The following is a 23,190-nucleotide window of genomic DNA, read 5'->3' as shown; positions in this document are numbered from 1 at the left end:
GGGCTCAGGCTGCAGGGTCTTAAAGAAGCTAGATCCTGAGGAAGGAAGAAATCGGAGTCTGGAATTCTAACTACCCCAGGAGTGAGGGCAGGCAGGATCCATGCCATGTTTTACTCCAGAAACCAAATCAGCCTCCTAGGATCTGAGATTTCCCTGCCATCCACTGCTTGTACATATCTTTTTTTTTCTATCCCATAATTTATTAAATCACTATTCTCCCCAGAGACGCTATAGTGGATTTCTGGGTTTGGGGTGGGAATGGGGCTGGATTCCTGATGTTCAGGTCCTGAGGTTAATGTCCTGGGAGAGAAGCTAGAAGGACCCACAATTTTGCAACTGAAAAAAGTGTTTGGATGGTTGAGTCTCTCAGAGAGGGTTGGAGGTCCATACTTGTGTCCAGGGTCTGGGCAGTGTGGACGCCGTTTGCTGAAGCTAGGAGCATAGGGGCTTGCTTCCTGGGCCTGGTGCGGGGGGAACCTAGAGGGTGGGGTGAGGTCTGGGGCGGCTTCACTGGAGAATTTCAGGCTGAGTCTTGTGTCTGGATATCTGACCGCTTGGGTCTCTGGAGAGAGGCTTCGGAGTCCTCGGACTGGGTATCCTGGCGAGGGTGGGGGTGGGGGTGGGGGAGGGGGGCCTGGTTGCCAGACAGCTGGACTAGAAAGCAGAAAATCTTCGGGAACCAGGATAAATATCCGTGGGCAACCCTAGTGGTTCCTGGCTGGGGGCGGGACGAGAGGCGGGACGGGGCTCTCCCTGTACCCGGGACCTAACACGCACGCGCGCGCGCGCACACACACACACACACACACGCGCGCGCGCGCGCACACACGCACACGCACGCACTCACCAGCCGGCTCCGCTCTGCCGCGCCCCCGCCCCACCGAGCGCCGCGATCAGCACCCAGGACAGCGCCACCGGCCCGCGTGCGGGGGCGGGGTCCGGGCACGGCCCGCGCCTGGGTGTCTCCTGCGAGGGTCCTGTCTAGCGGCCGAGCAGGTAGGAGCCTCTGGGAGGCCCTCCCTAAGCCCCCTCCTCATCCCCATCCCTAGAGAGCCGTGGTGTGTGTTTGGGGGGCGAGGAGGGGCACTGGGGAGAGACCGACCGAGGGAGTGGGAGGACTGGAGCCTGAAATGGGGAGATTGGGATTTAGAGAAAGGTGTGGAGACAAAAAGCAGAGGGGAGGGAGGAGCATGCAGGGGGCGGGAGTGGGAGACCCTTGGAGTCACAGAACAGACCACAGGCGGAGGACAAGGGAGACACAGGGGCGCGGCGAGAGGCGGGTGGGGGAATGGATAGAAATAGGGAGTGGAGAGAGGTGTGGAGGCCGAGGCGGTCACGAGGGCAGGTGTAAAGACAGAGCTCGGGATGCGTGGGAGAGACAGCAGGCCGGGAAGGATGTGCGCCCCCACAGACCCCCTCCCATCCCCCCCCCCCCCCCCCCCCGCCCCGGCAGTGGCAGCAGGCAGCCCTCGGCCTCAGCCCGAGCGGGAGAGGGCGGGGAGCCCGAGTCTCTGCCCGCAGGGCCAGATGTGCAGGGAGGAGCCTGCCGAGGGCGCGTGGGCCGACGGGCGAGGCCGCCCTCTCCCCACGCTCGCTCGGCGCGGGGTCAGGGGCTGGGGTCCTGACCCCGCGAGGTGCGAGCCTGCCGCGCGGGGACTCTGCCTGTACGTCAGCCCCACCCGTTGTCTTGGCAACAGCCCGTTGCCAGGGCAACCATCGTTGCTCCCGCCCAGCCCGAACCAGCCACCCGTTGCTCGGGGCAACCCAGGGCCCCGGTTCTCATGCCCCCCTTCGCCTACTTCCGGTTCAGGCCCGCGAGGACGGGCACGGAAGGGGTAGAAGTCGGCGGGATTCCTGGGGGGCCTTGGAGAGCGGGGGCGTCCCTGTGGGATGGAACTAGGTCCTGTTACCTACCCCTGGCGCCCGCCCTCCGTCGCGGGGAGGCTGACACTACAACCCCCAGCATGCCTCGCGGCTGCTGGCTGATTCCTATGCGGCCGGCCGCCCAGGGTGCCGATGGGAATTGGAGTTCTTGGTTGTTCGGCGGCTTCGCAGAACGCACCGGGTGGGCGTGGGGGGCTAGGGCTCTTGGGTGCCTCCGCAGAAAGGACCGTAAGACCCCGCCGACATGTTCTCGGAGCCCCCAACCCCAGGGCCTCCAGCGCCCGACACGCCTCCTGACTCCAGTCGCATCGACCACGGCCCTGGTGAGCGAGCCTCGGGGGCCAGAGCGAAGGGAAAGCCCGGCTGGGATTCTCAGGGGCGGGATTCGGGCGGGTGTACTTGGCCGGCGGGCGGGCAAATCCGGGCGGCAGTGCAGTGGGAATCCTGGGCTTGACTCTTAAGTGAAATGGACAAGAAAATCGAGAACCAGGTCAAAGAGTGTGGAATGGAATGGGATCTTGGACTGTCCACCTCTGCCTTCTGTTAAAGATAGGGAAATTGAGGCATGGCTTCCAAACGCGTCAGGGGTTGAGCAGAAATTAGAATGCGGGTGGCAGGGGGGATGGAATTAACAGGCGAGACAATCTGGACGTTGTCAGCCTAGAATAGGCACCGGATCGCTTTATAGGTGAGAGCAGTTGGAAGGAAAACACGGCAATAAAACGGAATGGAAAAGGCCGGAGGGAAAACAAGCCAGAATTCCAGCTTCCACGTGTAATTGGGACTGGATCAGCCGGCTTGCTTCCTAGGGCCTCAATGAGTGTTGTCTTATGCCCTCTGCAGTACCCCCCTGGGCCCTGGCCGCAATCGTTCTGGTCTCAGGCCTCCTCGTCTTCGGCTGTTGTTTCTGTGTCTACCGGAAGCGTTGTCGGAGGCGGCTGGGCAAGAAGAGCCAGGCCCAAGCCCAGGTCCACCTTCAGGAAGTGAAGGAGCTAGGCCGGAGTTACATAGACAAGGTGTGGCCTGGCCCAGCCCCTCAGCCCTGCCCCGACCCGCACCCTTGGCCCAGCAGCCTCAGTCCCTGCTCTTTTCCCTCCTATGCCCACCTTATTGGCTCATCTCCCACCTGGACCCTAGGGATCTCGAGACGGGCCGGATCTAGTCCCTGTTCGCGAGAACCAGTCTGGTGGGGAAGTCAGACACTCACACAGACGTTCACAAGCCAAGGTGGTATGTGCCACGTTAGGGGCAGACCAAAGCCTATGGGGGTGCAGAGAAACCACCTGTAGCCTGGGCAGTCCAAGGATGCGTCCCAGTAGAGGTATCTTTTGTGTTGAGACCCAAAGAACACACAGATTCACCCAGAACGGAGAGAAGGACATTGTCGTTTGAGGGAAGGACATGTACTGGGGCCTGGAATCCAGACTCTGAGGCATTTCACAATAGCTGGAGCACAGATGGCAAATATCCTGCACTCTAGAGTGGGTGTCCGAAGAGCTCAGTAGTACTCATGTCACGAGGGCAATTGAGAACCATAGAAGAGGGGCGCCTGGGTGGCTCAGTCGTTAAGCGTCTGCCTTCGGCTCAGGTCATGATCCCAGGGTCCTGGGATCGAGCCCCACATCGGGCTCCCTGCAATACGGGAAGCCTGCTTCTCCCTCTCCCACTCCCCCTGCTTGTGTTCCCTCTCTCGCTGTGTCTCGCTGTCAAATAAATATATAAAATATTAAAAAAAAAAAAAGAGAGAACCATAGAAGATTCGTGCGCAGCGGAGGAACAGGGTCACATGGGTGTTGGAATGAATCCTCTGGAACCCATGTGGAGGATGGATTTGCAGCAAGGAGGCCAGGGAGGAGGCTGGTGTAGCAGCCTCAAGAGAAGGAAAGAAACGTGAGTTAGAAGAGGCCACTGGAATGGAAAGTGAAAGCTTACAGGTGTCAGGGTGTGACTGCAGAGTGGAGTGGTGCTCACCTGGAAGCCAGGAAGTCCTAGGTTTCCAACCCAGAGGAAACATTCCCCAGCTCCGTGACCTGGGGGAATTCACTATCCTTCTCTGAGCCTCAAGTGTGTGGTCTCTAACCAGCATTTCTCCTCCTCCCTTGTCAACAAATAGCTGTTGTAATGATCGCCCATCAGGCAGGACCTTTAGGGTCCTGGTATCCAGCCCCCATCCCTATCCCTCAAGCCAGCGACATCCAAAGACCACCTGCATCAGACTCACCTCAGGTTCTCATGGAAACACAAGTTCTGGGCCTTGTACCAGGCCTAACGAATCAGAATCTCTGAAGTGAAGGCATTTCACCGCATTTCTCAGGGGAATTCTGATTCACGTTGAATTTTGGAAAATTGGTGGTTCAGGTTAAGGAGAACTCTTGTTCTAGCTTAGAATGGCAAATACAGGGTAAAGATATTGTTCCTCCTCCATGTTTTTCTGGGGCGAGATCACTAGTCAACATGTCAATTTGGACAACAACCCCAGTACCTCCATTTGCACGTGAAATAAAAGCTTCTGCATCCTTCTTGCGGGCAACAAGGTGCTATCAGCACCTGTTTTTCTAGTCTAGGCGGGACAAACACACTGCATGTGTGTCTGTTCTCCCCCATAGCAGACATAATTAATCAAGCTTTGACTAAGTACTGCATCTGTGGCAGACGCCACTAGTCAAACTCTGACTCTGTTTAGCCTGCAAGTGCTCAGGGGTAGCCTGAGGGACCAGTGACTCTCCCTTGGCTTCTGGGCCTGGAGGATACCCCTATCAGGGGGAGGGTTCACCTGCCCTTGCTCCTGGCTCCCTAAGGTGCAGCCGGAGGTGGAGGAGTTGGAGCCAGCACCGTCTGGGCCAGGGCCGCAGGTGGCCGAGAAGCATGAGCTTGGACGACTGCAGTACTCACTCGATTATGATTTCCAGAGTGGCCAGGTGGGTGGAGGAGGGGGGTGGTGTGGAGGGGCGGGTCCGAGGGTTCTAGCCCCTTTCTAGAGGACGCTCCAAAAAGGAAGCTAAGACTAGAGTCCCCTCATCACCTTTCAGCTGCTGGTGGGCATCCTGCAAGCTGAGGGATTGGCAGCCTTGGACCTGGGGGGCTCCTCCGACCCCTACGTGCGGGTCTACCTGCTGCCAGACAAGCGGAGGCGGCATGAGACCAAGGTGCATCGGCAGACGCTGAACCCACACTTTGGGGAGAACTTTGCCTTCAAGGTGAGCTCCTGGCCTCCGTGCCCCAGGCTTGGCAACCTGCCCCAGTCCCTGGAACACTGGGGAGCGACTCCTTCAGCTTTTTCTGGAGGCAGCCCCACTCAGGTAGCAGCTACAGCTCTGGGGACTATCACACTGGACCCTAGATTGTCGCCGTCGGGCACTGCTGACCCCTGGGCTCTTGCTTTGTTCCATTTGGGTTCCAGAGACTTCTGCACAGCTGTTCCTTGAACCCTTGCTGTCCAACTCGCCGCCTTCTACCAGGATGTGCTGTGCCCCACTTCCTGTCTCTCTGACTTCCTACTCTCCACCTTGTGCTCTCTTCTCTGCGGTCCCCTCATCTAGGTACCCTACGTGGAGCTGGGGGGCAGGGTACTGGTCATGGCGGTATACGACTTCGATCGCTTCTCCCGCAACGATGCCATTGGGGAGGTGCGGGTCCCCATGAGCTCCGTGGACTTGGGGCGGCCAGTGCTGGCCTGGCGCGAGCTGCAGGCTGCTCCGCGGGAGGAGGTGAGCACGCGTGGCCACGCCCCCACGGCTGGGCCCGCCCCCTGCAATCCTGGGCCAATCAGATCACAGGCCTCTTGGACCCTCAGGGCTCCAGCCGGTCCACCTGCTGCAGAGTGCTAGTCTCAGGGGCTCTCCTGGTAGGTCCACATCTCCACTCCTCCTTGGATTGTACCACTGTGGTCCTCACTGGACCATTCCATTCTAAGGCGGGGGGGGGGCGCGGAGAAGGGTCCGAGAGGGGATGGATGTGAAACAGGGGCTCTGGAGAGGGATCCCTCTCTGTCTTTTAGCAGGAAAAACTAGGTGACATCTGCTTCTCCCTCCGCTATGTCCCTACGGCCGGGAAGCTCACTGTCATCGTCCTGGAGGCTAAGAACCTGAAGAAGATGGACGTAGGAGGGCTCTCAGGTGTGTGGGAAGCAAGGAAATGGTGGGGGGGGGGGCAAGGGGGAGGCTCTGCAGCAAAGGTTCTGGCAGTTTCTGGATCCGGAGAGTCCCTTGGTGAAGAGGGAGGCCCAGCCTGCCATGGAGGATATAGATTTGCTTTGGGCAGAGAGAGAGACTTGAGGGGTGCACAAAGTGTCTCTGTGCTGTTCCAAAGAAGCTTCTCATGCATCCTCGTCAACATGATGCCCTGCACTCAGCAGTCGGGGCTGTAAGACTCCTTTCTCCTCCCAGATCCGTATGTCAAGGTCCACCTGCTGCAGGGTGGCAAAAAGGTGCGTAAGAAGAAAACGACCATCAAGAAGAACACTCTGAACCCCTACTACAATGAGGCCTTCAGTTTCGAGGTGCCCTGTGACCAGGTGCAGGTGAGCTCAGACCTACCCAAAGCCTCTGTCAGAGCAGCCCTTCCCCCAGAGCCCCAGGCCCTTAAAAGTCCCCGTTGCTAGGGGAAGGGAGACTCCTTAGCAACCTTTAGAAGCCAGGTCCTGGGGGCCTGAGGTTGTGTTTCCAAAGTCAGTTTCCTCTTATGAGGACCAGGGCGCCCCGCCCCCAAGCAAGACCAGGATGCCCCACCCCCAAGCAAGACCAGGGCTCCCCCCCTCCCTCAGGAATTATGGGTACTAAGGAAAAGATTTCCCCACAACCCTTCAGGAACTTGGCCTAGCCAGGACTCAGGCCTGGCCCCTCCACACATTTCAGAGTCCTAAAGGTTTGTCCCCCTTAGGAGGCTGTTCCCTAAGGAGGCTCTTAACAACCCCTTACCAACGGGGTCCTGATTGTTTATCTCCTTTGAAATCTGATCGCAGAGACAGAAAGACTCCAGAACATCCCTCTAACAGAGGCTCTCCCCTCTCTCCCCTTCCACCCCCTGTACCGTTGGAGTCCCCCTGAGAGGCCTTAGCGCAGGGTGCTAACAAGTCCCCCTAGAACTCTGGTCGCTAGGGAGAGGGTCTCCTTGGCAACGATACCCGAGCCGCTCCCCGCCATGCCTCCTTCACGAGCTCTCGTCTCTTCCCCTGCCCTTCCTCTCTCCAGAAGGTCCAGGTGGAGCTGACCGTGCTGGACTATGACAAGCTGGGCAAGAACGAGGCCATCGGGAGGGTGGCCGTAGGGGCTGCGGCGGGGGGAGCTGGCCTGCGGCACTGGGCGGACATGCTGGCCAACCCCCGGCGGCCCATTGCCCAGTGGCACTCGCTGCGGCCGCCTGACCGAGTGAGGCCGCTGCCTGCACCCTGATCCCCACTTCAAGCCCCTTGCCAAGCCTGGACTCGGCCCCTGACCTCAGACGCCTGGCCAAAGCCACACCCAGGCCTACCTTTAAGCCTTCTTGGACCACTAGCCACCCCCACCCCACCCCAAACGGACCCATTCCTGCCTTCCCACCCCCCGTTATACCAGTCATGGTGACTTGCCAACTCTCCCACCAAGCACACACCCAGAAGCCCCAGGGACCCCTGGGGGAGAGGAGCAACCTGGCCTCCCCCAACCCCAGCCTGCCACTCTCTGCTTTGACAATCAGTGACCCAGCCTTCTACCCCCTTCACTCCCAGTGCCCCTCTTCCTGCACAGGACCACCCCCTCCTGTCCCTAGTCAGATTCCTGCACCGCTCCTGGGACCAAATAAATACTCAGTAACTTTGGTGGCCCGGCCTGTGCTTACTGATGGGGTGGGCAGTGCAGGGGCCAGGGGCCCAAGAGGGTGGGATCACCAGGGGCAAGGATAGGGCTGCCCATCCTGGAAACACACTGAGGGAAACTAGCCCACCCACCCACCACCCATGTATTCATTTGTTTGTTCATGCACCCCTCCGAGCCTGGGTTTCTTCACCTGAAAAGATTGTGGTCATAACAATACCTCCTGTATGTTTGCTATGAAGAGTCTGTGAGAATCACGTACTTGCTCACAAATTTAATCTGCTCCCGCACCCATGACTTCCATAGATTTTCATACCCATATTTCCCTCCCTTCCCTTCTTTCTTCCACAATTGATCCATTCTATCTTCCCTGAGGTCTTCAGTGGGCAGCTTCTGTTGGATGCTGGAACCCTAAGTTGATGCAGATCCAAACTTTACCCCCAAGCGACTTACTCTCATCACAGAAACAAAGTAGACCTGTAGAGTCTGGGAATGAGATTCCCAGAGATTGGGAGAAAGGACAGAGTTACGCAGGGTAAAACTAATGGTTCTACCTCTTCCTTCCTTCAACAAATGCTGCCTCCTAATCCGTGTCTAGGAAAGACAATCATTTCCTTGGCTTCTCCCTCCTCTCATCCCAGACAGGATTTCAGGTGGTAGACAAAGGTCCATGAAATTTGGGAAGAGAGCTCTCTGACCAGGAGGTTAAGTGGAAAATGAGGCAACAGGTTCCCCCATGTACTAAAGAAAGGGCTGAGTATTAACCTGCACTGAGCTTCCTGGTAGCCAATGGGAAAAGGGAAATCTGATCAGTTACACAGGTTGTAATGTCTATGCGATTTAACAAATTTCTTCAAAGGGATGTGGTAATTTCTCATGTGTGAGTGCGTGAGGGGATGTCTTTATGAAAACGGCCCGTGGTATTACTATTATTACTATTACTGCTACTCCTGCTAACAATAATCCTCACAACCACCCCATGAAATAGACATGATTATTATTCCCAGTTGACAAATGAGGAAACTGTGCTTCAGAGAAGTAACATGACCTGCCTAGGATCATACAGCCAGGAAATCTGTCTTTAAATCCTGGGATCGAAAAAAAAAAAAAATCCTGGGATCGAATCTGTTCTGAGTTAGATGATGACATTGGGGTCCCTGGTTCCGTGTCAACAAGAGAGCCGACAAATGAGAAGAATAAAATCATTACAAATGGTGGTGTGTACTGGGCAGTAAGCTAGTGAGAGCTGAGATCAGGGCAGTCAAGGACAACTTACCTAAAGAGGTAATGTTTGAGCTGTGCTTTGAAGGACAAGATGGAACGAGGCTGGCAAAGATGAGGGGGAAATACACTGGAATATTATTCAGTCATAAAAAAGAATGTTTACACTGATTCATGCTATGGCATGATGAACCTTGAAAGCAAGATTATAAATGAAAGAAGCCAGACACAAAAAGCCACATATTGTATGATTCAATCTGTGTGAAATAGCCAGAATAGGCAATCCATAGAGGGGGGGAAAAGGTAGATTTGTGGTTTGCAAGACTAGAGAGAGGGAGAAATGGGGAGAAACTGATTAATGAGTACAGGACTTCCTTATGGAATGATGAGAAAGTTCTGGAACTAGATAGTGGTGATGGTTGCCCAACATTGTCAATGTACTAAATGTCATTAAACTTTATGTTGTGTGTATTTTACCACAATAAAAATAAGCAAAGATGAAGGGGAAGAGACTTCCAGGCAGAAGGAACCCTAAGTTGCAAAGGCCCTGGGGCAGGAATAGGCTTGGTGTGTTCCCCAGAGAGTCAGGAGGCCAGGGCGCCTGGGTGGCTCAGTTGGTTAAGCGACTGCCTTCGGCTCAGGTCATGATCCTGGAGTCCCGGGATCGATTCCCACAACGGGCTCCCTGCTCGGCAGGGAGTCTGCTTCTCCCTCTGACTCTCCCCCTCTCATGGTCTCTCTCTATCACTCTCTCTCTCAATAAAAAAAAAAAAAAAAAAAGAGTCAGGAGGCCAGTGAGTCCTGCAGGATGTCCCGAGACCTCAGCTTCACTCTCCAGGGCCCAGAATTGTCCTCAGAAGGGGGATGGACCCCCCCCTTCAATCCATCACAGCACTGCTAGCTGCATGTTACCATTCCCAATCTACAGAGCAGAAAACTGAGGCACAGAAAGGGTGACTGGTTGTCTAAGGTTGCATAGCTGGAGGAGGTGAGGCAGAGAGCCAAGGCTCCTTGGGTGTCACACCCTGTGCTGGGTGCTGGGGCTGATCTGGAGATGTGCCTCACTCAAGTCCCTGCCCTTATGGACCTCGAAGACAGGTTAAGTCACCTGGTGGAGGTCTCTCAGCCAGCAGGTGAAGGCAAGAGAGAAAGCCAGGCATATCTGACACCAAAAGCCACATTCTTAAGCATCCTGCCATCTGGTCTGAATATAAAGTACAGAGAGTCACAGGGTGTGGACTGCTGTGGCCATTCTGCTGGGAAGGCAGGAGCAGAACTCGGAGGAAGATCCCCTGCTGGACTTGGACATTTCCAGGGGCAGTGGCGGAGGTGGGGGATGGGGAGGGAGCAGAAATTGGAGGAGGGAACTGCTCAACGAATTCAGATGCAGAGGCCAGAGAGGACTTGGTGTGTGCCATTACCAACATTTTTTTGTTTTGTTTTGTTTTTAAGATTTTATTTATTTATTTGAGAGAGAGAGCGTGAGATCACAAACGGTGGGGGGAGGCATAGAGGGAGAAGCAGACTCCCCGCTGAGCAGGTAACCCAACGTGGGACTCAATCCCAGGACCCTGAGGTCATGACATCGGCGAAAGGCAGTCGCTTAACCGACTTAGCCACCCAGGCGCCCCCCACCTCCGTTACCAACTTTCTGAAGCCCTGTTGTGTAGTCTGCCTATTTCCATGGCGTAAATGCCCCCACTGTGGCTGATTTCAAGCCACCAGTGTGAAGTCACTGCATATGGAGTCGAGAGGAGATGCTTATTCGTATACTATCATATAGTAAAATAGTATTTCCCAGGGTCAGGACAGAGGTTCCAAAATTTAAGGCAAAGCCGACGAAACAAAACTACCAGTCACCAAGATAAATAGTGTTTTAATGCAACATTTTTAAAAATTAAAATTAAGGCAAAAAAAAAAAAAAGAGAGAGAGAGAGAGAGATCCTGGGGCACCTGGGTGGCTCAGTCCTGTTAAGCGTCTGCCTTCGGATCAGGTCATGATCCCACAGTCCTGGGATCAAGCCCCGCACCGAGCTCCCTGCTCCGCGGGAAGCCTGCTTCTCCCTCTACCACTCCCCCTGCTTCTGTTCCCTCTCTTGCTGTGTCTCTCTCTGTCAAATAAATAAATAAAATCTTTTAAAAAAGAGAGAGAGAGATCCGTGATGGATGAAATATAAAAATTTTAAAGACAGAGTCTGACCCTGCACTTGGACCACTCTGCTTCATCCCAATCCTGGCCCTATTTCTCATAAAATTTTACGTAGAAAAATAGACAGTCAGTGGTCGTAGTTTGCCAATTTGATTTTTTTAGTTATTACGTTAAAATATTATTTCCTTCATTTGGGTACGACAATTGATGTAAAAAACCTTAAGACCATCAACAACAGGAAAGTATAGTAAAATAAGAAGTGATGAGTTTTGAGTATATATTACCTTTATTTTAACGTAATGCATTTAACTTGAATTTAATTTTAGTAATTAGTGAAAGAGTTTAATTTTTAGTAATGACTGTGCGTAACAACCAGGTCGCAGAATTACACTTGAACAACAGGGGGCTAGTGCTAGCTAGCCCCAGCCCTTCGCTGCGTTTCCCGCCTGGGTGGTAGGACCACGGTGTGAGAGGTAAGGGGACCCAGAGGTCTAGGTGGCGTCACTTTAATTTGAATTAATCAAGATTCTGTTCCGTTCTAGGTCAACTTGAGTCGGCTCATACCTTCCCCATCCCAGAAATGTGGATCGCCCCAGGCCCCGCCCCTTCTCCTCCAGCGCCGTCGTCATGACAACCGCGTCCACACGCCCTCCACACCCGCGAGCGCTCCCATTGGCCAAAAGTTCGTAGCAGGCAGGTCCCGCTCGCTCCATTGGTCAGTTGATCGCGCCGGTGCCAACCCGCGTACTCCCATTGGCTGATTGGTCGAAAAGGAAGGGGGCTCTGGGCAGTTGCGTGTAGGGGGTGCAGAACAGCGGCGCCGCACCGAGCAGGGAGGGAAGGAGGGGGCGTCCCGGAGTCTCTGGAAGGATAGAGGTGAGGGGGTGTCACATGGAGGAGAGGGGCGAGAAGGGAGGGGCGGTGAGAGGGGCATGGGTGAGCGACGCACAGACGATGGGTGGGGACCCCAGGATGTCTGTTCTGCAGGGCCATGACCACACCGGCAGGTTCGGGAGCAGGCTTCGGCTCCGTGTCCTGGTGGGGCCTGTCCCCGGCGCTGGACCTGCAGGCTGAGAGTGAGTCCCCACCCAGGACCACATCTGACCAGGCGGCTGCCTTCCCAGCCTGGCAGGCGGCGCGCTAACGTTCCCCGAGGCTCCAACGGTGGAGCCGCCCCTCACTGGGCAGCCCACGTGACCCCTGCGGACTACAAGTCCCAGAATGCTTAGAGGCACAGATCCCTTGAGAATCTAGGCCAGGAGTGCGAGTCCTGCTGGAAGTTGTAGTCCATCGTTCTGAGGAGGCTGCAGGGGGCGCTCTCCAGGCCACTACCCCAGCCTGCGTCATCTTGCCAGGTCCTCCTGTGGACTCCAGGGGCGGTACAGAGCCCAGGACCCCCGAGCTAGATGTACTGCTGCTGGGCTCCGTGGATGGGCGGCACCTGCTTCGGACCCTGGCCCGGGCGGCGCTCTGGCCTCGCAAGAGGTTGCATGTGAGCTGGGATTCTGGGGTCGTGGAGGGAGGAGGATGAGGAGGAGAGCCCAGATTCCTAAGTCCTTGAGGGAGAAGGGAGCTGGAGGCCTGGACTGCTAGGTCCGAGGGAGGTAGAAGCTGGGAACCCAAACTCCTGGGCTGGGGACTCTTGGGTTCAAGTGGGAGGGAGAGCCTAAAGACTGCGTCTCCTGAGTGACGGTGGGGAGGAGGGTTCTGAGTGCCCAGACCCCCGTGTTTGAAGGAAGGGGTCCGGTGTACGGGATGCCTGGATCCTGTGGGTTGGAGGCTGAGGTCTTCCTTTCCTGGGTCTCCTAGGAGCCAGGGACACAAATCTCAGAATCGTTTTGCTCTGTCTGTCCTTCCAGTTCTATGTGCTAGAGAATAATCTGGAAGCTGTGGCCCGACATATGCTGATCTTCAGCCTAGCTTTGGAGGAACCTGAGAAGATGGGGTTGCAAGGTCAGTTGCAAGGACCCAGACATTCTGGCCCCCAGCCTCTTCCCCCTACGTAGGCCCAGAAAGAGGCAGATAGATACCAGCCCCAGGTCGCTCAGCAAGCAGAGCCTGAATTTGAACAGACTGTCTCAGTCCAGACTTCGCTTGAGGCGTTAAGCCGAAGTCATTGTCACTGAGAAATCATCATCCCTGCGTCCCTGCCCAAATCCTCCTCCTCCTTCCAGGGCTGCCTCCTCCAGGCAGACTCTCTGGGATTCATGCCTCTAACTGAGGATACTCAGGCCTGTGGGGAGGCTCTGCAAAGGACTGAGTTCAGCTCAGCCAAACCTTCCCCACCTCTGGGGGACTCACTACCTCTTAAGAAGTCCTTTCATCTCTTTTGGCCCTCTGGTGTGGTAGGAGGGATTCTGGCATTTCAATGGTACAATGAAACGTTTTGGTCATTGTTCCCACCTGTACAAAAATATACTATCTCCTAGAGCCATTGAGAGAATCCCAGGAGAAAATCCACATAAATTCTCAGCCCAGTGCATGCCACAGGGTAAGCATTCAAAGCCTCCTACCACACCAGAGGGCCAAAAGAGATGAAAGGACTTCTTAAGAGGTAGTGAGTCCCCCAGAGGTGGGGAGGGTTTGGCTGAGCTGAACTCAGTCCTTTGCAGAGCCTCCCCACAGGCCTGAGTATCCTCAGTTAGAGGCATGAATCCCAGAGAGTCTGCCTGGAGGAGGCAGCCCTGGAAGGAGGAGGAGGATTTGGGCAGGGACGCAGGGATGATGATTTCTCAGTGACAATGACTTCGGCTTAACGCCTCGAGCGAGGTCTGGACTGAGACAGTCTGTTCAAATTCAGGCTCTGCTTGCTGAGTGACCTGGGGCTGGTATCTGCCTCTTTCTGGGCCTACGTTGTTCTTACATTGATAAAATGGAGATCCTAAAAGTTCTTTTCCCATAGAGTTCTTGAGAGGATTCAATTAAAAAAAAAAAAAAAGCATAGCTCCTGGATTATGATGCAGACTCAGTACCTCTTAGTGATGATTATTGTTATCACGAGTATGGATGGTAGTTGTCATTAATAGCCCAGAGCATTCAGAATACGCTGCACACATTTCACAGCGCACCTTGTAAAAGGCTCTGAAACAACTAGATCTATCTAACTAAAGGTATATAGCTCTATAAGATCCTTAAACCACTAAATGAAACAATTTACATATTGATAGAGATACATTGATATAGATGTATATGTATATACAACTAAAGGTATATAGTTCTCTTGTAAGATTCCTAACTAAAATGGAACAATTTAACACTGTACTATTTTAACACGCATCAATCTCCATTTCCGTCCGTATCTATATATAACTCTTTCTTTTTTAAGGCAAGGAAAATTTGACCTTGAAATTCAGAATTGGGCTCATCTGGAGGGTGGGGAAGACTAAAAGGAGGCCTAGGTTAGGTATAAGTTATTCTTTGTGTTTGAGGGATGGATGAGGAGCTGGCCGGTGTCCCTAATGCTCCCATGACTATGACATAATAAGATTACTATAAAGAGGGTATGCGTCATCCACACGGGTCTCATTTCTGGGTTCCTTCCTCTGCTCCCCCCACTAATCCCCCTTCCCCCCCAGAGAGGAGCGAGACCTTCCTGGAGGTGTGGGGGAACGCGCTGCTGCGCCCCCAGGTGGCCGCCTTCGTACGCGCCCAGGCCAACCGCCTGGCGCACCTGGTCCCGGAGCCCGACCGCCTGGCGGAGCAGCTGCCCTGGCTCAGCCTGGATGCCCTCAAGGTGCCGTCACCGCCCAGGATCTGGATGGCCACGGGAAGAATGGAAATGGGCAGCCCCAAAGGGTGTTCGTTGATGGAGTTCGAGCCCCAGCTCCCCGGCTCCCAGTGTGGGATGTGACCTAGGGGGTGGCTTCTCCTCTCTGAACTTCAGTTTCTTCATCTGAGAAATGGGAGAATGGTTCCCACACCCTGGGATGGAAGGGAGGGTAAAGCGGGAGAAACAGCTCTCCCTGCAGCCCTCTCTCCCTCGCTGTGTCCCCACGCATGCTGGCCGTGCAGTTCCGCGAGCGCGACGCCCTGGAAGCTATGTTCCGCTTCTGGGCCGGCGGGGAGAAGGGGCCCGAGGCCTTCCCCATGAGCCGCCTCTGGGACTCCAGGCTGCGTCACTACCTGGGCTCCCGTTACGACGCCCGGCGCGGTGTCAGCGACTGGGACTTGCACATGAAGCTGCACGACCGTGGGGTGAGGGGCCTGGGAGAGGGGCTGGGGGCCCAGACTCCTGGGACTAAGGGAGGAGGGGCTGGGGGCCCATATACCAGATTTGCTTAGATCTCTGTCCATTCCTTCTCCTACCCAGGCCCGAGTCATCCACACTCGCGAGTTCCGGCGATGGAGGGACACGGGCGTCGCCTTTGAGCTCAGAGACTCCAGCGCCTACCATGTGCCAAACCGGACCCTTGCGTCTGGTCGCCTTCTGAGTCATGTGCGTGTCCACTCGCTGCCCTAGCCAGTCCTTTCCAAGGACACAGGAACCGGGGTCTCCAACACTGACCTCCCCTGCCTTTTCTCTCCCGGCTTTCCCAGCACGGAGAGCGTGTCGCAGCGCGCGGGTACTGGGGGGACATCGCCACGGGGCCATTCGTGGCATTTGGCATCGAAGCGGATGATGACAGCCTCCTACGGACCAGCAACGGACAGCCAGTCAAGGTGTGTGACTGGAGGTGCTGGGTCTGGGGGAGGTCCCGCCTCTCTGTACTTTCTAAACCCAGTCTGGAAATCCAAGCTAGCACTGGGCATTGGGGGGAGGCCCTGCCCTAGGCCCTGCCTTGTCACCCTGGCTGCGCCCCTTCTCTCCCCAGACCGCTGGTGAGATCACTCAGCACAACGTGACGGAGCTGTTCCGAGAGGTGGCCGCCTGGGGGCGCCCGAGAAAAACCCTTGGAAACCCCAAGGAGGTGCACCAAGACGGGGATGGAAGCCCAGAGGGTAAGCGTCGGCGTCAGCTCACCCCCTTGAAATGGGAGTTGGGTGGTGAAGTGGGCACATCCTCCTCTGGGGAAGAGTGGGACCCAGACCCCCATCCTGGGCTTCAGGTATTTAATGTGCAAGTGCTTACCAGTATGGTTTCCAATGCCTGCCTAAGTGGTCTCCTGTTCCTGACGTTGTGTTCTTGTTTCTTTGTATTTCTCTCCCTTTCCTAAATCCTGACACCATGTTATCATTCTGAAGTCCAACAGTAGAATTCTAATCCTACCTGCAGAAGTCTAAGAGACAGAACATTCTAGCAAGGTGCTAGGTCCCAGCTCACTTTGGGAGACTCCCCCCCCCCCCATTCTGGTCGTGCCTGTCTTGTAACCATCCCCCAAGCTGGCTCTTCCTGGGTATCTGGATACCCTGTATGGCCCTGGGCCTCCCACTCCTTATGTATGTATGTACGTATGTATTTAACAGCGAGAGAGGGAACACACGCAGGGGGAGTGGGGGAGGGAGAAGCAGGCTTCCCGCGGAGCAGGGAGCCCGGGATCACGACCTGAGCCGAAGGCAGACGCTTAATGACTGAGCCACCCAGGCGCCCCTCTTTTCCTCTCTCGAGTCTCAGTTGCCTAGTCTGTAAAATGGGTCTCTGCTTGCCGGGCTGACCTTCCCAGAGTTTTCCAGGAATCCATCTACGAGAAAGGGCTTCAGGACAGGCAAGGAGAGTTCTCTCCAAGCTTTGTGTGTCTGCCTAACTCTGCCAGTTCTTCCCCAGCTGTCCCTGCCCTGGAATTCTTCACTGTGCACTTCCTACCTCTGGGCTCTGCCCAGACCCTTCACCACAGGAGCTGCTACAAGGAACGGTTCCAGCTTCTCTATGTGGCCTGTGGGTAAGAGAGAGGTTCCCAGACTTCCTTCCCCCAGCTCCTCCTCCCTTACACCCAGGAATCCTGGCCCCCAGCCCCTCCTTAATCAGTGTCCGGATCCCCCAGCCCCACTCCTCCCTCAGGACCTGAAAGTCTCAGCCTTGGCCCTCCCTTTCCTCTGCACAGGATGGTGCATCTTCTCAGCCCAGATCTCGGGGCCTGCGTGGTCCCTGGAGGACGCCTGGTGGTGGAGTTAGCCCGGTGAGCCAGCGGAGGGCAGAGCAGGGAACGTCCAGGCTGAGGGCTGAAAGCCGGGACCTCTAACGGGCCCCTTCCTGGTTTCAGGTACCTGGTGGACCTGCGGCAGGAGCAGCTGCAGGGGTTTGCCACCCGGGTCGGGGAGCTAGCTCGGGCGGCTGGGTTCACCCCCTGGCCCCAAGCCAGGCCCTCAGAGACCTTCGCACGCTTCTACAAGGCCCCGGACTCGGCTTGCCACCGCCCTGATGCAGCTGTGGGCTCCGTGACTCCGCCCCCTGAGGTCCTGGTCCCGCCCCTTGAGGACCAGGGCCAGCCTCTGGAACGCAGGACCCCACCCTCTGGGCTCCTCAAGCAGCCCTCAGAGTCTCCAGCTCCACCCACAGAGAGTCAGACCCCAACACCAGAGAGTCTGACTACACCCCCAGATGCCCGGTCCCCCATCGCTGACTTGTAAAGTCAGGTCCTGGAATTAGAGCCCACCTCTAGAATACTCAGTTGTATTCTCAGCAGTCTTAGGCAGCTCCAGAGGTGCTGCTAGAATTTCAGATTACTTTCCTGGGATTCTATATTCTGTTCCTAGAATTCTAGATTGTTCTTTCAGGGCGCCTGGGTGGCTCAGTTGGTTAAGCGACTGCCTTCGGCTCAGGTCATGATCCTGGAGTCCTGGGATCGAGTCCCGCATCGGGCTCCCTGCTCGGCTAGGAGCCTGCTTCTCCCTCTGACCCTCTCCCCTCTCATGTACTCTCTCTCTCTCTCATTCTCGCTCTCTCAGATAAATAAATCTTTAAAAAAAAAATACATTGTTTTTTCAGAGTTACGCGTTCCACTCTTGAGACTCTAAACACCGCCTACAGAGATCCGGCCCTGAGTCTTAGGCCCTCTGTGTGGCCTCCTGGGGATTGGGGGAATCTGCTCTCCCGGCCGCTCAACACCCACACTGTCCCAGTAAAGAGAGCAGGGTCCTCTTCGTGTGCCCATGTGTCTTTCCAGGCTTCAGTCTTGTCTCCAGGGCTGGGAGAGGGGCTGTGCTAGGGCGGTCAAGAGAGGAGACCTAGTTCCTAGTGAGCTAGAGGTGGATTTCTCCATGCTTTTGTTGCCTGAGAGTCTGGGCCATACGTGGATCCTCAAATAAATCAACAAAATTTATTGAGTGGCTAACAGGTTTGGGATACAGAAACTGACCATAGTTCTTATGAAGATTGCAGTTTAGTGTGGGGATGAGGCCCAGACTCCTGGGTCTGAGGGAGGAGGGGAATGGGGGCTGGACTCCTGGGTCTGAGGTAGGAGGGCCTGGGGGCCTGGACTCCTGAGTCTGAGGGAGGAGGGGGCTGGGAGCTGGGCTCCTGGGTCTGAGGGAGGAGGGGGCTGGGGGCCTGGATTCCTGGGTCTGAAAGAGGAGGGGCTGGGGGCCTGGACTCCTGGGTCTGAGGGAGGAGGGGGCTGGGGGCCTGGACTCCTGGGTCTGAGGGAGGAGGGGGCTGGGGGCCTGGACTCCTGGGTCTGAGGGAGGAGCGGCTGGGGGCCTAGGCTCCTCGGTTTGAGGGAGGAGGGCCTGGGGCCTGGACTCCTGGGTCTGAGGGAGGAGGGGCTGGGGGTCCTGACTCCTGGGTCTGAGGGAGGAGGGGGCTGGGGGCCTGGACCCCTGGGTCTGAGGGAGGAGGGGGCTGGGGGCCTGGACTCCTGGGTCTGAGGGAGGAGGGGGCTGGGGGCCTGGACTCCTGGGTCTGAGTTCCCAGGCCGCCAAGGTGGAAGGGTGATCCAGCTGGAGCGCTGCCTGGCCCACCCCATCCCTCACGCGCCCCAGTTATCTCGCATCCTGGGCAGGGGGAGGAGGTGACAGCAGTATATTTAGTCTCAGTCCACGCCACTTGTCTCAGTGTCCTCAGTCAAGTTTGAGCAGCCCGGAGGAGAACGAAGCCCCAGGGGCCTTCAAGGTCAGCCCGGACGTGCCCTCACTGACCCTCCAAGCGCCCCTTGCCCTTTCTCTGCCTCCTGCAACCCCTGGCCTGAGTCTCAGCATGGCGGACGAGTGAGTGCAGCTGGGTAACTCGGACTCCCGAGGCCTGAGGCGGTGGGAGGTGGACACAGGGCCTGAGAAGGGAGGTGGGGACGGGATCCCTGGGTGTCTGCACGAGGGAAGAGTTTGGGACTCAGACCCCCTAGGACCCAAGGATGGGGGAGCTGGTGGGCCGGAGTCCCTTAGACTGGACGGACACAGCCCCCTCATTAATCCCCCCTCCCTGTCTCTCCCTCCAGGAGCAGCGATGCGGTGAGAGGGGGCACCGGCCGGGGGCGACCAACGGGGGGGGGGCGCAGCAGAAAGGGGCCTGGGGCAGGAGTCTGCAACCCCAGGACACCGCGTGGTGGGGGGCTGGGGGGGGGCCCGGCGGTGATGCGGCTCCGTTCCCCCAACCCCAGGCGGAGTGCCCGCCCCCCGCTCCCACCCCGATCCGACGACGGTCCTCGGCCAACTACCGAGCGTACGCCACGGAGCCGCACGCCAAGGTGAGGGCGGGGCTGCGCGGGTCTCAGTTCCGAGTCCACAGAGGTGGGCGGCACATAGGGGTGGGGGCGGGGCCAGAGCCTCAGATGGGGCGGGGCTTTGGTCGCGGGCGGAGCCTAGGAGGATGCCGCGCTTCAAGGGCGGGGTTTTGCAGAGGGAGGGCTCGGATTGGTGAGACCTGCCTATGGGCGGAGTTCCGTTGCCCGTGGGAACTGCGACTGCTTAGGGTAGAGAGGGCGGTGCCTAACCAGTCAGGGGCCAGGATTGGTGAATGGGGATGAGGGGCGTGGCTTCCCGTAGAGTCGTGGCTGGAGCTGGAGGCAGGCCCAAAGCTGGACCAGGTGTGAGGGAGTGGCTGTGAGCCCCCCCCCCCCCCCGCACCGTCCGTCTTCCATTCCCCGCCCTGATTGTCCCTTGCTCCATTCCACCCCGGCAGAAGAAGTCCAAGATCTCCGCCTCGAGGAAACTGCAGCTGAAGGTGCCGACGGGCCTGGAGGGGGCTCCTAGGTGTCCTCAGGGGGCAGAGCTTGGGGGTTGGGTGCATGGGGGGCGGGGCCTCCGTGGCGAGCGGGCGGGGCTTGTGGCAAGCCGCTTTGGAACGATGGACCCGACCTTGAGGGGGAGTGTCTCTGCGGGACAGCTGACCGGGCCTGGGACTAGAGAGTGGGCTGTCCCGGCCAGGGCGGCTTCCCCGGTGCGGCGCGGCCCTCATCCGCTATCCCGGGGGGTGCTGCGGCCCTTGGCCTCCCCTCCGCAGACCCTGATGCTGCAGATTGCGAAGCAAGAGCTGGAGCGGGAGGCGGAGGAGCGGCGCGGAGAGAAGGGGCGCGCTCTGAGCACGCGGTGCCAGCCCCTGGAGCTGGCCGGGCTGGGCTTCGCGGAGCTGCAGGTACCCGCTCTCAGAGGGACTCCTGCCCAGCTGGGGATCCAAGGTTCCTAATGTCCGGTCTTGCATCCTTGGGACTCACGGGTCTAGTCACTATGCCCCACTTCTGCTGGGGACCTTGGGGTCCAGTCTCCCAATCCTTACCCTCAGGAGTTCAGGAATATGGCCTGCAGCTGCCTACAGTCTCAAAATCCAGAGGTTGATTTCTCTAGTCCCAGTTCCATCAGATTCTCTGGACTCCTGGCTCCTAGCACCCTTTCTTCGAGCTGCCCCAGAGTCCAGCTTCAAACTATTCCTCCAGGACCAGATGTCCAGACCCCCAGCCCCTCCTCTTTCAGACTCAGGACTCGGGGTCCCCCTCCCACCACATATACCACCACTCCTTGACCAGGACTTGTGCCGACAACTCCACGCCCGCGTGGACAAAGTGGATGAAGAGAGATACGACGTGGAGGCGAAAGTCACCAAGAACATCACGGAGGTGGGGAGTATTGGGCAGTCTCGGTCTCTTCAGGGTAGGGTCTGGTGCCTGTCCCCTTGCAGCTGTGTGTGGTTGCAGACGCCAGGAGACCCAGGATAGCTCTGTGGGGCTGGAAGGGACGGGGCAGAAGAATGAGTGTAGAGTGGTTAGGGAAAGCTGTTCCAGGCAGACGGAACAGCATGCAAAAGCCAGGAGATGAAAAAGCGAAGATGTGTCTGTGGAAATGTGCAGCCGGAGCATCGAGTGTTGATGAGTGAGCTCAGGCATGGCTCAGGGAATTGTGGGATGCACACAGCTGCACCGGGATGTGTCAGTGTTTTGCAAAGAGGAGACTGGACAGATTGCGGGGGGGGGGGGGGGGACTTAGAGTTATTGGATGAGGCCCTTGGAATTTTTCCCGAAGGCGGTGGGAGCTGAGCCTGGATGAGGCCTCCATAGGCTTGGAGAGAGATAGGAGGGAAATGTAGGGTGAAAGCATGGGGCCGGAGGAGGTGGAGTGGGGAGGTCTCCACCTCCTCTTATGGCTGCTCCCAGATCGCAGATCTGACCCAGAAGATCTTTGACCTTCGGGGCAAATTTAAGCGGCCCACCCTGCGGAGGGTGAGGATCTCTGCGGATGCCATGATGCAGGCATTGCTGGGCGCCAGGGCTAAGGAGACCTTAGACCTGCGGGCCCACCTCAAGCAGGTGAAGAAGGAGGACACAGAGAAGGTGAGTGTGGCTCGGGCCAGGGAAGGGGGTGCTCAGAGGAGAGGGTGTGGGGCACAACAGTCCTAGGGCCTAAACTCAGGGCAGATGATAGTTGGAGTTATGGGGAGAAGAATCTGGTAAGGGGTCCTCAGTGGGAACTGTAGCAGGGGCATAGGAAGTGCAAGAGGAAGACAGAAACTAGAAGGGGAAGCCAGGAAGTGCATGAGGGAGAAAGGAAGTAGCAAGGAGTCAGGAAGTGTGTGAGGTCTACAGGAAGTCCATGAGAGAGAAAAATAGTGCATGGGGGAGACAAGAAGGGGAAGACGCAGAGGCTCCTAGGAAGAGACGTAAGCAAGGAGGCCCTCAGTGCATGTGTTAGACAGGATGTGCATGGGGGCAAATTTGACGGGATTGCCTGAGGGGACGGGAAGTGTTCCAGAACCAGATCCCGGGATGGACATCCAAAACACAGTGGCCCAGCAGGCTGGAGGGTGGGCGGAGGATATTTGAGAGACTGTAGACCAGGGAGAGACCCTAACCCTTCACCCCATTCCTCCAGGAAAACCGGGAGGTGGGAGACTGGCGTAAGAACATCGATGCGCTGAGTGGAATGGAGGGCCGCAAGAAAAAGTTTGAAGGCTGAGCCGGCCTGCCCCCTGCCCTAGCCCTGAAGGTGTCCCGGAGGAATAAAGCTTCTTTCTGAGCTAGGAGTGGCTGCATGTCTGCTGCCTGGGGGGTGGGGGGTGAGGTGTGAGGGCGACGAGGGGACAGAGGGCAGGGCCCCCCAAGCCACAGCACACCGCAGGAGCAGAGCTGGTGCGTTCTCAGCTCTTCTGCTGCACCTGGGCTGCAGAGAGGCTCAGACCAAGGCCCAAAGACACAGAGAGAGCCAGAGACCCACAGAGAGGGAGTAAGACACAGATTCCTAGAAAGATGTGCAAAGAAAGGGACAATGGAGAAGCAGATGTATACCACAAAGCCCAGAGACCACTGAAAGAAAGAAATAGGGACCCAGAGGGAGAATGGCAGAGACATGGGGAAGGACGCCCTCGAAAGAGCTAGAAAGATAGAGACACGAATCCAGAGACAAAGAGAGACAGAAACGGGATCACAGACAGACACCGATACATACTGAGAGGGGCCGATTCACAGAGACACCCACAGAAATGCAGAGACAAAAATGCACGGGGAGACAAGGGGAGTGAAAGACACAGACGTGGAGAGTTGCAGACAAAGCCTGAAACAGACCCAGAGAGAACCCCCAGAGAAATGCCCAGAAATAGACACAGAGATGGCAGACAGTGAGAGACAGAGACACAGAGAGGCAGGAGGGGTGGCTGGCTCCGCTAGAGTTCAAGGTCATGGCGTGGCAGGGAAAGGGTGGGGAGGAATCCCAAAACAGATCAGTGTCAGATGGAGGTGGGGGAGTGTGAGGTCGCGCAGGCCTGACACCACACCCTCTCCCCTCCCCCGACCCACACCTGCTTCCCCGCTTTAGCGCCTGTTGTCACCAGGGTGGAATCCTGGTGGCAGACAA

At 56.9% G+C, this 23,190-nt stretch overlaps 2 protein-coding genes across 6 annotated transcripts; both read left to right on the top strand.

The window, feature by feature from the left end:
- The first annotated feature begins 831 nt into the window (after positions 1–831).
- SYT5 (synaptotagmin 5) lies at positions 832–7,672 on the top strand. 5 transcript variants are annotated; one of them, XM_027618413.1, is made up of 9 exons: positions 832–996; positions 2,105–2,207; positions 2,728–2,900; positions 4,683–4,802; positions 4,914–5,081; positions 5,424–5,591; positions 5,882–5,999; positions 6,270–6,403; positions 7,074–7,672. In XM_027618413.1, exons 2-9 carry the CDS (start codon positions 2,129–2,131, stop codon positions 7,272–7,274), a joined length of 1,161 nt encoding a protein of 386 aa, XP_027474214.1. In that variant the 5' UTR covers positions 832–996; positions 2,105–2,128; the 3' UTR covers positions 7,275–7,672. The 5 variants fall into 5 exon arrangements, with proteins under 5 accessions (XP_027474214.1, XP_027474216.1, XP_027474215.1 ...); XM_027618415.1 differs by having other exon boundaries at positions 2,084–2,207; positions 5,939–5,999; XM_027618414.1 differs by having other exon boundaries at positions 2,084–2,207; positions 5,885–5,999.
- A 4,187-nt stretch (positions 7,673–11,859) lies between these two features.
- Positions 11,860–22,361, top strand: DNAAF3 (dynein axonemal assembly factor 3). The gene is made up of 20 exons (XM_027618518.2): positions 11,860–11,919; positions 12,031–12,119; positions 12,399–12,535; positions 12,903–12,996; positions 14,619–14,776; positions 15,055–15,237; positions 15,353–15,478; positions 15,580–15,702; positions 15,855–15,981; positions 16,745–16,859; positions 17,022–17,096; positions 17,181–17,456; positions 18,946–19,122; positions 19,350–19,362; positions 19,512–19,598; positions 20,033–20,074; positions 20,354–20,485; positions 20,874–20,963; positions 21,498–21,674; positions 22,213–22,361. The coding sequence occupies exons 2-20, from the start codon at positions 12,035–12,037 to the stop codon at positions 22,294–22,296; spliced, it is 2,301 nt and encodes a 766-aa protein (XP_027474319.1). The 5' UTR covers positions 11,860–11,919; positions 12,031–12,034; the 3' UTR covers positions 22,297–22,361.
- The last annotated feature ends 829 nt before the right edge of the window (positions 22,362–23,190 follow it).

This window comes from Zalophus californianus, chromosome 17 (genome assembly GCF_009762305.2).
Source record: "Zalophus californianus isolate mZalCal1 chromosome 17, mZalCal1.pri.v2, whole genome shotgun sequence".
Classification (NCBI taxonomy): domain Eukaryota; kingdom Metazoa; phylum Chordata; class Mammalia; order Carnivora; family Otariidae; genus Zalophus; species Zalophus californianus.
This window is presented reverse-complemented; position numbering and strand designations above follow the sequence as displayed.

Coding starts and splice junctions, on each gene's coding strand:
- SYT5 (XM_027618413.1), top strand. CDS start 2,129: ATGTTCTCGGAGCCCCCAACCCCAGGGCCTCCAGCGCCCGACACGCCT. Junction 2,901..4,682: donor GCCGGAGTTACATAGACAAG/GTGTGGCCTGGC, acceptor TGGCTCCCTAAG/GTGCAGCCGGAGGTGGAGGA. Junction 6,000..6,269: donor GGACGTAGGAGGGCTCTCAG/GTGTGTGGGAAG, acceptor TTCTCCTCCCAG/ATCCGTATGTCAAGGTCCAC.
- DNAAF3 (XM_027618518.2), top strand. CDS start 12,035: ATGACCACACCGGCAGGTTCGGGAGCAGGCTTCGGCTCCGTGTCCTGG. Junction 15,982..16,744: donor CGGGGATGGAAGCCCAGAGG/GTAAGCGTCGGC, acceptor GTTCTTCCCCAG/CTGTCCCTGCCCTGGAATTC. Junction 17,097..17,180: donor CTGGTGGTGGAGTTAGCCCG/GTGAGCCAGCGG, acceptor TCCTGGTTTCAG/GTACCTGGTGGACCTGCGGC.